Source organism: Zonotrichia leucophrys, chromosome 1 (genome assembly GCF_028769735.1).
Source record: "Zonotrichia leucophrys gambelii isolate GWCS_2022_RI chromosome 1, RI_Zleu_2.0, whole genome shotgun sequence".
Taxonomy (NCBI): domain Eukaryota; kingdom Metazoa; phylum Chordata; class Aves; order Passeriformes; family Passerellidae; genus Zonotrichia; species Zonotrichia leucophrys.
The window spans coordinates 59810356-59823767 of NC_088169.1; the positions used below are offsets into that span (position 1 = coordinate 59810356).

At 40.9% G+C, this 13412-nt stretch overlaps 1 protein-coding gene across 14 annotated transcripts in view; it reads right to left on the reverse strand.

The window, feature by feature from the left end:
• Nucleotides 1-1159: 1159 nt before the first annotated feature.
• OLFM4 (olfactomedin 4) overlaps nt 1160-13412 on the reverse strand; it is a 50827-nt gene continuing 38574 nt past the window's right edge. For all 14 annotated transcript variants that reach the window (XM_064713832.1, XM_064713886.1, XM_064713823.1 and 11 more), the window contains 3 exons: nt 12035-12247; nt 10980-11133; nt 1160-3315 (listed from right to left, as the gene is read on the reverse strand). In XM_064713832.1, coding sequence (XP_064569902.1) covers nt 2522-3315; nt 10980-11133; nt 12035-12247 — 1161 coding nt within the window. In that variant the 3' untranslated portion in view covers nt 1160-2521. The remainder of the gene's footprint in view (nt 3316-10979; nt 11134-12034; nt 12248-13412) is intronic.

The following is a 13412-nucleotide window of genomic DNA, read 5'->3' on the forward strand; positions in this document are numbered from 1 at the left end:
CATCCTGAATAGATGGCTGCTGTCACAATCTTCCCCTCTCAGTGGTCACAGTTGGAGCCTGGTGCCAAGCCACACAGGTCAGGGCCACTCTACAATTGAACATGGTGGGCAGCCAGAGCATCCCCACCTCCAGATCACCATGGAAGCCTCCAGCCAAGGCCAAATGTGGTTTCCAAAGGGGAGAAAGCTGTCCCCAGGAATCATAGAATGATACAATCATAAAATAGTTTGGGTTGGAAGACACCCTAAAGATCTTCTAGTTCCAACCCCTCTGCCAAAGGCAAGGACACCTTCCACTTGACCACAGCCTGGTTTTGAACACTTCCAGAGATGGGGCATCCACAGCGTCTCTGGGCAACCTGTTCTAGCATCTCACCTCACTCTCACATAAAGAATTTCTTCCTAATACCCAAAGCTGAACACCATTGAAACAATAAAGACATTGAAGGAAGGACCTGAGAACCACAACCAATTCACAGGAATCTATTACTTGCATTTTAATATCAACTCCCTCCCTAAAAGATGGTGAGCTGAGGAGCCTCAATGCCCATGCTGATGACATTTCTTGATAATAAGTGAAGAGCTAGTCACATTCCATAACACACACACAGATGAAGAGTGGATTTTTTTTTCAGTATTTTCTTGTTTCTTTCTCAGCTAAATCCTTATTTGGTCTGTTGCAGATTATTCACACAGCAGCCCTGCCTGTACTGCCTGATCTGATTACTGCACCAACGCCTCCATGGCTTTCAAATTCATTTCACAGGTTTCCAAGAAACAGATGCTGATACCTGATAAGTGGCAGCACCTGGATTCAAAACATGTTATCAGTTCATCTGCCTCCAATATCTTGAGTAACATCTCAGCTTGGTGAAGAAGTGTTGCCCTAACCAGCTAACATATTTCCATGCAGGGAAATAAAGCTCCTCTTCCATACTTGTTGACATACAGATTCACACCTTTCATTGCTCCTACTTAAGCACACAGAGCCCAAGTGAGTGCAGCGATCCTGTTTCAAATATTTGGTGCCCAGGTTTCCTGTTTCATCACAGAAATTACCTATTTGTCACACATAACTTTAAATGGCTTTATAGAACAGCTGAGATTCTTTGAAACAGTTTTTTATTAAAACAAAACAATCATTTGCATACATGTTGATTTTGATTATCAGAGGACACAGACAGTTGCATATGTAACAGAAGAAAATTAATCACATGAACCGCTTTCTTTGTCATTTCTAAGCTCTGAATTTCAGTGTTTTAGCTTGCTTTCTGATGTGATGAAAATAAGACATTGTTACAGTGCACATATTCAGAAACTATCACACAATACCCATTTAAGAAAATGAAAACTCTATCATATATTTAACTAGTTTGAAAAGACTTATGTTTTCCACAAGACCTCTTACCTTGCTGTGAGACAGAATTACCCAGGGAACAAATAGTAGCCTAGACTAACGAGGCTCTCAGGAATCTAATTACAGAATGGCAAAAATGTTGAAAAGAGGCACATCAAATAACGTGTCTGTTATTCTATGGCAGTGCATTATACACACTGAGCGCCACTCGTGGCCAATAAAATCAATGGGAGGATTTGCATAAACTTAGAAGAACATAAAGAAAAGGAAAACAGCGTTCTTTGCACTGCACTGGCAGGAAAATTGAGTATATGGCTAGATTATATTAAGACCATTTGTAGGGCCAGGTTTAGACACACAGAATTAATAAGGGAAGCAGAGTGGGACAGAAGGGAACATTGATGAAAACCATACTGCCATTTTTGCCTCCACAAGCACTCCAATAAGGCAGCCTGGTAGTGTGGCAGCTTGGGAGAGTGTTGAACTGCTTGGAGGCAGCTAGAGTTGGGGGCCAGGGGCCAGTGTCCCACTGCATCAGGGCTATCGAGGGCAGGGAGCCCTGTCCCTTCCACAATGCCTTCCCTTCCTGCTGTAGCACCTACACAGCAAAGTGCATTTTTACCCTCCCTCCTGAAGCTTCGAGCCAGATACCACTGCTTCCAGCTAACAAATGGATTGCTGTCTTCCAACCAAGTCTACTTCCTAATCTATTTTAATCCTTGAATTAATTTCTCTGAGGCCTCATTTCACTCTGATGAAGATCAGTGGAAATTCATTCTGTTTCTGAGTGCCTTGCTTGTGTTACTCTGACAAATGCAAATCAATGGGTAATTAGCTACTCAGTCACCAGATAGTCTGCACCCAGCTATTTCTGCAAACAAAAAGCACTGAATCTACCCCCCAGAAAATGGACAATTGAAAAGCACTGAGCACCAATAAACACCAAGAAAAACCTAAAAAACCCCATAATGCCAACTGCTGCCAGCAATATTAGTGGTCAGAGTGGGCAATTCCTTTAAAGAGTATAAGTACCTGTAAGACACCCCCACATAAAGGTCACGAGACTAGATGAACTCTGAACTGACAGTAGCATTGTCTAAAGGTCCATTGGATCTCTCATATTGGCTGCTGCCAGTTTTGTCATATGCGAATGTCCCTGAGGTACTAAGGCTGAAAAGTCACATCGTATCTTACAAGGTAACTATCACTGTAAACGTACAGTTTCTGATCTATGGGGCTGTAATCAATACTCTGGATTGTATCTAACTTTTTATCCATGATGATACTCACTCTGTTTTCTCGGCCAGTACTTGTGTCATACATGTAGAAGATCTCCTCTTTCTTAGTGTTCAACGGCCTTGTGGCGTAAAGAACACCACATACTATGAAAGCATTGGAAACAGATGGCTTGTACTGTCTCGTCTGCCAAGTATTTAGCACATCAAGTGTGGTCTCATTGAGCTTGCTAATCACAATGTTGCCCACGTTATTTTCAGTTGAATATATTACCCATAACCCACTTTCATCCACAGCAAAATCTATGTCCTGCCATGCTACGCCTGCATAAGAGAAGCGGTTACCAATAGCAGCATTTGGAAGCTCCTTCCTCAAAACCTCCGTGTTTGTGTTTATATTGTGCTTCACCATATATCTGGAACCATAACGATGATAGTACAAATAATTTTTATAAAGGGCAGCACCACTTCCTTCCCCATATGTTATTCTCCTTTCATACGTGTATTTAAACAGCAGCAAATCATCAAAGGAATTATAAATTCTAAAGTATTCTAAGTATCTACCATCAGTGTTCAATGGTGCAACCCAATAGACGTCATTCTCTGGGTTAGAGGGATCATAATCTCTACCCCAGGAACCATATTTGTAGGAAAATCCTCTCCAGTTCAGCTTGGCAACATAAGGCTGGCTAACATTCATCGGTCCACGGTGAACGCAGGTACCTGTAAGTAAAGAGAAAAAAATCAAAACAAACAGGTTTTCCAAATGTCGTTACTAGGGGAGAGGTTTTGCACACCGTAGCCTCTAGACTGTGCTTAGAAGGGAATAGCTTTGCGACCAAGCACACCCATAAATGCACAGCTTCATGTGTAAAAGGCTCCTTTTGGGCTAAGGTCAGCAACAGGATGGCACCCAGTGTTCCAAGTTGACTCAAAAACTCAGAAAAACAAAAATTGAGTCCATATTATGACACTTATTTTAAAGGGGAGGTGGGGGATTAATTCACAGAAAGTAGGTGCTCGCTGTGCTGTTCCATACAAGGGACAGATTTCTGTTTCTACCCATTTGAGGCAGGCCAACCTGATGCATTAGGAAATCCCCTGGAAAATACAATTTCAGAAGCATTTTAGGTTATTTTCTACCTCAGTGGAACTGAAAGCATGGGATTCAGGGGAAAAAAAGAATGAGGAGCATCTGATTTCTGTGTATTTCACTGTGAAGGGGAAGCAAGGAGCAGAAGCAGCAGTAATTCCAGAGTCACATTTCAGATTAGCATTCTGCTGTCAGAATCACAGCTTTACAACTGTGTGTCACAGCCACATGGTGCCTTCCACCTCAGGCCCTCAAAGAAATCTGCAGACAGTAACAACCACAGCCCAGGAAATGTACACTGATATTACTCTGACTTTTCATGTGGGGCAACTCTAAAGAAAATATGACTTCAAGTTGAACCAGACACTATCAACTGCAAAACCATTTTCAGCATCATGGAAAAAATAATTTAAATACAAAAAAACAGTTTCCTTTTACTCATGCTGAATTAGTGACATTCCTGTTTCCTGATAAATTCTCAATATTGTAAGTCACTTGTAGGGAAAAAACTTCTTCACTCAGAAATGTCCCTGGGCTTCTGATGAGTGTGAAGCTGCCACTGGCAAAAACCAGCATGCACTTTTCCAAGTGTTAACGTTAGCTTTTTGTATTACTGCCACAAAAGTGTCCCAGATTTTTCTCTGTAAGGTTATCTTCACCTGAGGTAATGGAGAAGGAGATATCAAGTGGCTGGCACCAGCTCACAAGCTTAGTGGTACTCCAATGTGTCCCAGTTCAACAGGGTGTTCAAGCCACTAGATAGCCTTCCTTATTAAAGAGGGAGTACAATATGAATAGACCCAAGTCTCGCACATAAGTTAGTGAATAAATTAATGGCCAGAAATTTTGGTGTTAATAATACCTCCCTCAAAACAGGAACTCTGTACTCTGACAGCTATGGTGGTGATGAAAGTCAAAACTAAATTTGGAGGTTTTAATACTTGGAGTGGGAACCATGTCATGATTTCTTGCAGCTTCTATGACAAGAGTAGCTCATAAGCTCAATCATATGAAGGGAGGTCTGGCAAATAACCTCTGTCTTAGCACAAAGAATAAAGAGTAATAACAGAGAATGATTTTTTCCTTTTGCCCTCAAAGCTGACCATCCCTAAGCATGGCCAGACAACACTTATGGAGATGAATTGGAAACTCCTGAAACCAAAATGTTTCCTAGACTTTTCCTGTCTGTGTTCTCAAAGGCTTTGCAGTCTACATCACAGAAAGCAGGAAAATTAGAGGCAGACCAATCTGAAGTATTCTACTTGGAAAAAGACTGGGAAACAAGATAATTAGTGAAAGAAATGCACAGTTGCAAAAGAAGAGAAATTTTTTCTAATCTGCTTTGCCGAGGAGAAAGGTGCTCTGCCTGTGGGACTAGAAAACCTGTGTCCTGAATGTTAGTAGTGTCCAAGCACTGACATTTGTGCCAATGTGTAAAGGTGGTTTGGGCAGTGAAGCTCTGTGTGTCTCCTCCTTGCTCAAAATGTATTATTTCTCTGCTTCTGCTGCATACCACCTTCAGTCCTCACAGTTTTGTACTGTCTTATGCTAGTGACTGTGAACTGAGGGACATGTGATTCACCTGCAGCCTTCTCAACATCTGTGAGCAAGGTGGGGAGCAGTTTTATATTAAATATAAATCACTGTAATGAGATAAGTCCCTATGTCCCCCGGCCATGTTGGCAACTTCCTTGGGGGCAGTACTGCCCATGGGAGTAGGTCCTCATCACTGAGTCTCCATCTCATCTCTGATGGCAGAGAAGGTGGCACAAATTGTAAACACTCCCATCTCCTCCCCCAGACACTTTTGTGTCCCGGGTTTCTTGCAGCTGAAACATGGCATGACCCTGGCTGGATGCTGCTTTCCTTTGTGCCACCAAGAATCCATTCGAATCAGCATTCCTGGCTTGGAGCAGATGAGCATTTAAGCATGCACTTAAGTGCTTTACAAAGGACGAGGCCCTGGAGCAGAAACCTCATTTCCAAATATAGCACACAAGGCAGGCACTGCTGGATGGCTGGCCAGGCTGGATCTCTGGAAATGGCACGTAGCATGTCTAGTAACATGGCCTCAGCACTTGGCACAGCTACCAGCATTTGGAGGTGCTTGCACCTCAGCTCATGCAAGGGAAGAAAGCTAAGGCAGCCAGTGCAAAATGGCTAGCAGCCTGCCAACTTCATAAATCAATTTGAACTGGTTTTTTCTCGTATCTCTAATATGTATTGTTACCTCTGGCATGAGGGCTTCTTTAAAGCTGGCAACATATTGAATATATTACTGTGCTTAAATCACAATAAACTTATCTTAGAATTAAATGGTTATTAAATGCTCTAAAACTCTTCATTTGTTTAAAAAAATGTAGCACCAAAGCTTGCAGGTAGTGAAGCACTGCTAAGCTCATCTATATGCGACCTCGAATAATTTTTCATGTCATTAAGCAGAACACAATTCCAGATTTATTTCAATAATTTATACATTGTTTCATAAATAAAAAACAAACGTGTGTTCAGCAGAGAGACCTTTTTTTACAAAAGAAATAATAAATTATTATTTCTTCCCTTAAAGAGATCTCTCTGCTGAACACTTGTTTGGTTTTTATTTATGAAACAATGAATTATTAAAATAAAGTTAGAAGTGTGTTCCGTTTTAATGACATCAAAAATTGTCTGAGGTTTCTATAGAGTGTGTGCTTGATTTTTATTTCCTTGAAAATTCTCCCATAATTATTATTTTTTTTAACAAAAATCCTGTGGTAGTTGGGGGTGATCTGTCTTTCACACAGGTTCAGAAGAATTCATTGTTGTTTATTTAATCTAAACTTGCCTCCCTGTCTAGATCTTGTGGGAAAAAAATGCACAAAGGAAACAAAGTGTCATGTAATTTTGTAAATATTAGAAGGTACTTGAAATAAATCCATATGCATTATTCAAACTTCCAAGTTTTTAACTCCTTTCTCCATTGTTTTGGGCCACAGAAAAATGACGTCCTGATATTTCTGTCTTCCTTTGTCTCGTGCTTATGTAGCAAACAGAGAAGAGAAGGACTAGCACAGGTGCATACACACATGCTTGTCCCCACATAAAGAACCAGTATCTCAGCTCAATGATATACCAATCCTTCTGATTCATCAGAAAAGAGCTGACACAAAGTTGTGAGGATGGAAGGGAGCCTGACTTGCTTGGCCAACAGGCTGCAGACTGAGCATGAGGCACACGCTGCTGGGTCTCGCTTTACCCACTTCACTGGGAAGCACTGGCAGAGCACATCAGCTTCCTACTCCAACAATGCAAGAAAACATTCCAGCAGCCTCCTCCCACCAGGCAGCTGCATCTGATTGCAGAAGAGAAGGGACCACCCTTGGCCTATGCAGACAAAGGTCACAGGACAAGCAGGACCCACATTGGAAGGAACTCCCTCGAGGGGCACAGACACCAGAAGCAGGCTGGTGCTACATTCTCACACAGGCTCCCTACCACCAGATGTGCACCCTCCCCCATCAGATGAACCTCTGCATCCAGATGTGGGAGCTGTTTTCTAGCTTTACTAGGGCTTGAGATACCAAAGACTGAGCTCTAAAGGAAAGGCTCATCCTGGCTCTTACTGTCTCACTGACACAGAAAGACCCACAAAGACGCTCCAGTGTTACTCCAGTGTCATGGGGGACAGAGGCAGGCTTGCAGCTGCACAAAAGACCTGTGTGGGCAACATCTAATAGGGGATGGGGTTGAGGGAGGGCATCAGCTCCCTCCAATGCCAATGGATAAATGCATGTGTCTCCAGAGGTATTCAGGAAGTTCTGGGGAGGACAACCGGACAGCTCTTTTCAGGTGCCCTTAGGCATATCTCTCTCTTTGCGTATGGACGCATTCACTTCAAAACACAACCCAAATATCCAAAAAAACACAGACAGCTTAGGTCCATAAGAGGTAAAACATAAGCTAAGAGTGAAACCACTGTAAGACTCCAATAAGATTGCCTAAGTTTTAGCATTAGGCTACTCCAGGTACTCCTCTTGCTATTACCTATTCACCAGTAGCTTGAAACCCTAATTTCTGAGTGTATAAAATACAGGAATAAAAAAAACAATTATTTTCCTTTCTTTCCATTTTACCTTTGAATTTCAACTGACTCACTTCTCCCTGCTTCCTCTCTTAGATCATTTCAGTGAGGTGCAACACAGCATCTGCTGAAGAGTCTTCAAAAGACCATCCTGGGGTCTTTTCTGTCTATACCTACCCAATGCAGCCACATGAGATCAGCCCAAAGGAAAACTAATGGATAAATATTTCTTCCCACTGGAGTGGTGAGGAGAGAGATGCCATGAACCACTGCAGACAGGAAAGCCAGTGGCACTTATGGGGATGACTACCTAGATATCAGACACTCAGACACACACCTCTTCAGTCAGGGTAAGGCAAATGGAAACCAGTGATTTCTTTCTGCTATGTTATTTGAGAACAGGCCTGCTCACTCGAAGAAATACAGCAGCAAAAGCCTTGAGGGACAGAGTCAGAGGGGCTGCATACTGCAGCAGTGTGAAGCAAGAAGCTTTAATTAAACTTGCATTTATACTCATGATCTTAGACAGCTTAGGGATTAGCCAATCTCTCTCTAGTTCATGCTGCCTACCCAAAATATGCAGGAGAGAGGATGAAGGGGGGAAGAAAAAGCAATCTGAAAACAGGACAAAGAGTGAGTTTAATACAAACATAATAAATATAATATGAACTAAAATCGGGGCAAGGCCAAGAGGTTTGGCAGGAATTCAAGACACTCAAGCTTGCAGAGAAAACATACTGAAATTGTATTCAAACACACAAATGGGTGCTAGAAAGCTCCAGAGGCTTAGCTGTGAGAGTCTATGCAGCGCCTCCAAAATGACCAGCTAGAAGATGCATCTTTCTCACTTACTCCATCTTCCCAAGAAAAAATATCTTACTGCTTTTAAGTATTTTCAGATACAGTCTGCAGGACATGTAGTTGCTCTACAAAGTCCTCTGCACAGATGATAACTGTACCCCATGAGTCACACAAAGATACAATATTCTAGTCCTCTGTGAATTAGCAGGGATCTGAGCACAACACCTGAGCACATGTATAGGTTCATCTCCCAGCATGAAGAAAACTTGCCAGCATACAACAGTTTCTCTGCCAGTTCTTTCTGCCATCCTCAGAGACCACACTCACCCTAAAGGAGGCCATGTGCTAACACACCCACACACATCCTCCAACCCCTCCCAGGTTCCTACCTCTGGACAGAAAAACTCTCAGATGACACCAAACGTTGTCCTCAGTTGATGTCAGTGCTGGTAACTCTCTGGAAGTTGTTAACCAAGTAGGGTTTTTACCTCCTTCATTCTTTTCTGCTACAGGGCAGTGTTGCCTTATGCAAAGGTGCCTGAGCTGTCTGACCAGTCCAGAATGAGGCAATGCTGAAGCAATACCATTTTGGGACCAGATAAAGTCTACCCATCTCCCTACTGTGCCCTGAGAAATAATGCTGAATAAGTCTATTTCAGTCACAATTCCAAGCAGTTACATTTACCCACCCCAGAGCTACCATCCTGCTCTAGACCATGACTTGCCTATCCCTGCATGGAGCTGCTCTCCAAGCGGTTTCCCCTTTCCTACACAGTGAAAGCTGCTGTGTCCCACAGACACAACAACCACCCAGGTGATAAAAGCAGCCCTCTCCTCCATCAGTCTTGGAAGGAAAAAGTATCCTTGTTCTGGAGCTCAGGACTTTCTCAACAAAACAAAAGCTTGCTGTAGGCTTGAAGAGAATAAGATTGTTTCTTTCCACACACCATCACCCTCAATAAATCAGTGAGATGCCCTTCAAGTACTTCTAAAACATTGTGCAGTTTTTTTCATTGAAATATTTCAAGCCCTTCCTTAAGGAGCAGAGAAAGGCCTTGAGTTTTTTTTTTTTACTGGTTTTTGTTATGGATTTTTCTCCTGTCTGATTCCCAGACAAGGTGTTACTCATGCATTCTGTCAGAGAAACACAGCAACTGCTTGCATCGCCGTGAAGCCCTAAGGAGGGACTGCTCACCCCAAGAGAAGCTTGTATTTCTGCCTCTCACCTTTCAAATGAGATGTTTGAATTAGCTGACCTCAAGGTGATGAGAGCTAAATGCTGGTAGGGCAAATTTGTGCTCCTTGAAAGCAGGACACAGCTCCTCCTTTGCTATAGGCTCCTCTAGCTGATTGTTAACCAGCTTATGGGAAAAAGCAATAATCTTCCCTCCCCTGGGTATTGTATACAACACAGCACTTTTGCTCTTACAATACTCTGGCTAAAGGATGCCCCTGTGTATAAAACACTCAGGGGACCAACCCAGTTTTAGAGATCCTCCTGTCTGTTATCAACTGGGATTCTTGACCTGGCATATCCAATCTAGTGCTCCCTAAATGTTTTGCTCCAGTATGTCATATCTGACTCTCAAAATCTCCCAGACTGTGATTCACTCACAATGTGATTTTTCAAACTGAACACAATGTCCAGACAGAAGTTCTTTCAGTTATAAACTAATTACCACACACCCTGTAACTCAACACCATTACATGAACTGCTCTCTGAAAGCCATTAATCCAGGCCCCAGAATAAAACCTTTCCTAGTTAAGAAAACTGTAAATTCTTAGTTCCATTGAAATCAGTAATACAGCTCCTCCTTATCTTCCTGAGATCAGAGTTTTCCCCCAGGTCCCTTGACTACCTGTTTTAGAAGGATCTTTTGATTGTCAAGCAAAAGTTATCTTCATGCAAAGCTCTCCTCTGGAGCTTACATATCTACGGCTTTAGTACATCAACAGTTGCTCATACATTTTTCAAGCAGCATTAGAGCAATATTGCCATAAACACAGGTCACTTTCATAGGAACTACTGAAATCAAAGCTAATTAGTAAAAAGATGACATTTGCCACAGGTAATTGTTCTGAAAAAAAAAAAAAAAGGGCAAGAGGGATAGAATAGAGATTCGCTTTTCAAACTATAGGCGAGATGGAAGACAAACTCCTTCTAGCTGTAAAAAGCTGCTGTGTTTGTAAGAATTTGAGTCCTGCCTTCATTTTCCTTTTGTACCATTCATGAAACATTAGGAGCTGTCAGCTCAATTTTTCAAGAGCTAAGGAGTATCCTTACAATTGTATTTAATATTGACAAAGGGAAGTTTCTGCATTTACAGTTATCATTACAATTGTATTTAATATTAACAAAGGGAAGTCTCTGCATTTACAGTTCTAACCATGTATTATATTACCCCTTATGTGTTACCCAACAGAAATGCTTACCTGGTGGGAAATAAGGAGGTGGTGTAGTTCTGGTTGCGTTCTCTTCACACTCTTTCAACCGATTCTGCAGGGACACAATTTGTCGACGAATTGCGAGGACATTGTTTTTGTCCAGTGACTCTAGTTCATTTACCAGTATAGTCAGATTGGTAATCTAGAGGGGAAAAAAGACAGCAAGTTTAATGCCAGTGTTATTTTACAGATATTTGCAGGCAGGGCTGACCACAGAAGACACTACAGAAAATGGTTCTAAGAAATAGGCCTTATGCTCATAGCCTCAGCTTGACATTTCCAGCAGAGCACATAGCCACAAAGATATGCTTTAAGACTAAGTTGTGTAACAGTGTGCAAAAATAGTGTTATTTTAGTCATAGTGAAAACTATCCAGTGAGTCTTGGGCGTGTAGCTGTTAAACATAAAAAGTACTTATTCCGGCCTTACAAAAGTATCTGCAAATTTTATTGGCAAAGATAAATAGTTTTCTTAATCACCTGCTTGATGATATAGAGGACATTGGAGCAAATGAGATTTCACTTTCCATCTTAAGTAATCATTCTCTCTAGGTGAGTGATTAACTACAATTTTGAAAATGTGATTTATAGTCTGCTAGGAAGGTGATAGTCTTTACCACTTCTTGATTTCTTATTGATTGAGCCACTGCCTTAGCAACCAGAAGCTAATTTTTTAATTATCTAAATTAAAGTGCAGAGGCTTTCAAGCATGGGGGTCTGAAAATTAATATTTATTATAATAATTTAATCAGCTTGAGTTTTTAACACTATGCAAAACTTTTAATTTTCAGGCAGATATTTGGCAAAACCAAAATGGACTCCATTTGCTTTGGGACTGCTTTACTTTTCTGTGCTCTATACCAAGGAATAAGATGTTAATACATTTAAGGTCAAGCTTTCTTTTAATTTATGCTGATGAAATGCTAAAATAATTCCACTAGCTGCAGTAGAGACAGACTGCATTTCCTCAAGCTAAACACTAAAGAGAGAATGGACTATCTGTGTACTTGAACCCTCTGTGGCTAATCAAAACCTTGGCAATACCTCCAAATATATTTGCTCAACGATGGCATTGCTTCCAACAAGGCTGGGTTTCAGCTGAGCGACCAGCCTCTCCAGGTCACTGATTTCCACTTTCAGTAACTGGAAGTCCAGCTCCGTGTAAGATACACTGCCTGACTCCACTTGCTGCACTCTGATGGTTAGATTGAGGATTTGCTGTTGATACAGTTCAATTCTTTTTGAGTACTCTCTAACCTGAAAGAAAGAAAAAAAAGAGATGCATATTCAGGTTAGCAAACAAGACAAGGCTGGCTGACATCCTTATTGTATTTCTGAGAAATATATATATAAAATAGATATATTTCTGAGTACCCTATGCATATCTTCCACATACTTGTCATATATATTATTCACACAAAATGCATAAATTTAATTATCATCACATCCATTAAAAATATAAAATTTAACCCATATTTATTGTCAGCACTTTCAAAAAATCCCCTCAGAAATGCCTGGGGATAACTGAAGGCAGAATTTTACTCACAGTCTTCCATTTTTTTAATTCATTGCCAATATTGTCTCTGTGAGCTAATTTTATCCTCAGTGTGCCAAGAACTTACATTGGTGAAAATTTTATTAGGAAATCCACAGTGTATTATCTCTCAAAAGCAACCAGAGAAGGCTGCAAAATGCAATAAAGGATCCCCAAGTTTTTCAACTTCATTTCCTATTAACTCTGAATCCAAATAGGACTTCACCCTGTGTACATTTGAATTGTGTCAAACATTGGCAGAACTGATTTGATGCTTTTCTTTGGGCAGGGAGGAAACATTTAAACAGAGTGTTAAAAATCAAATCTGGTTTAAATGAAAGTGTTAAATTTATGGCAGGCGTTAGCTGGAGTAATTTATATAGCAGCCTTTTCAGTCTTTGAAGCATTAAATAGTTGTCCAGATAAATATATTTTCACACATATATCTGCTGAGATAAAGGTCACAGCACAAGCATTGTGAAGCAGAATGTTAAGAATATTATATGGATTTGAGACTTCCCTTAGAAATGTTAGTTCCTTGAAATTTAACGCTTTGGTAAAGGCGCATAATTTCTCTCCCATATGCTTCATATATCATTATATCTCAAAGATAAGTAGGAATAAATGTAAATAGCTTGTTGCACTAGTAACTTCATATTTATACCCTCAGATGGTATTTGTGCCTCTATCTACAGCACTGTAATTTCCATTACTATTATTTCTTCAGCTGAAAGGCTTACCCTACATCTTCGCATGCATTCTTGCATTATCTTAACATTAAAATAAAGTCAACACTTCTTTCCCATTGTCTGAAATCCTACCATGGTGTGAAGACCACAGACTCCCTGTTTTTCTGCTCTGGCAGTAGCCCTTGAGACATGGACCCAG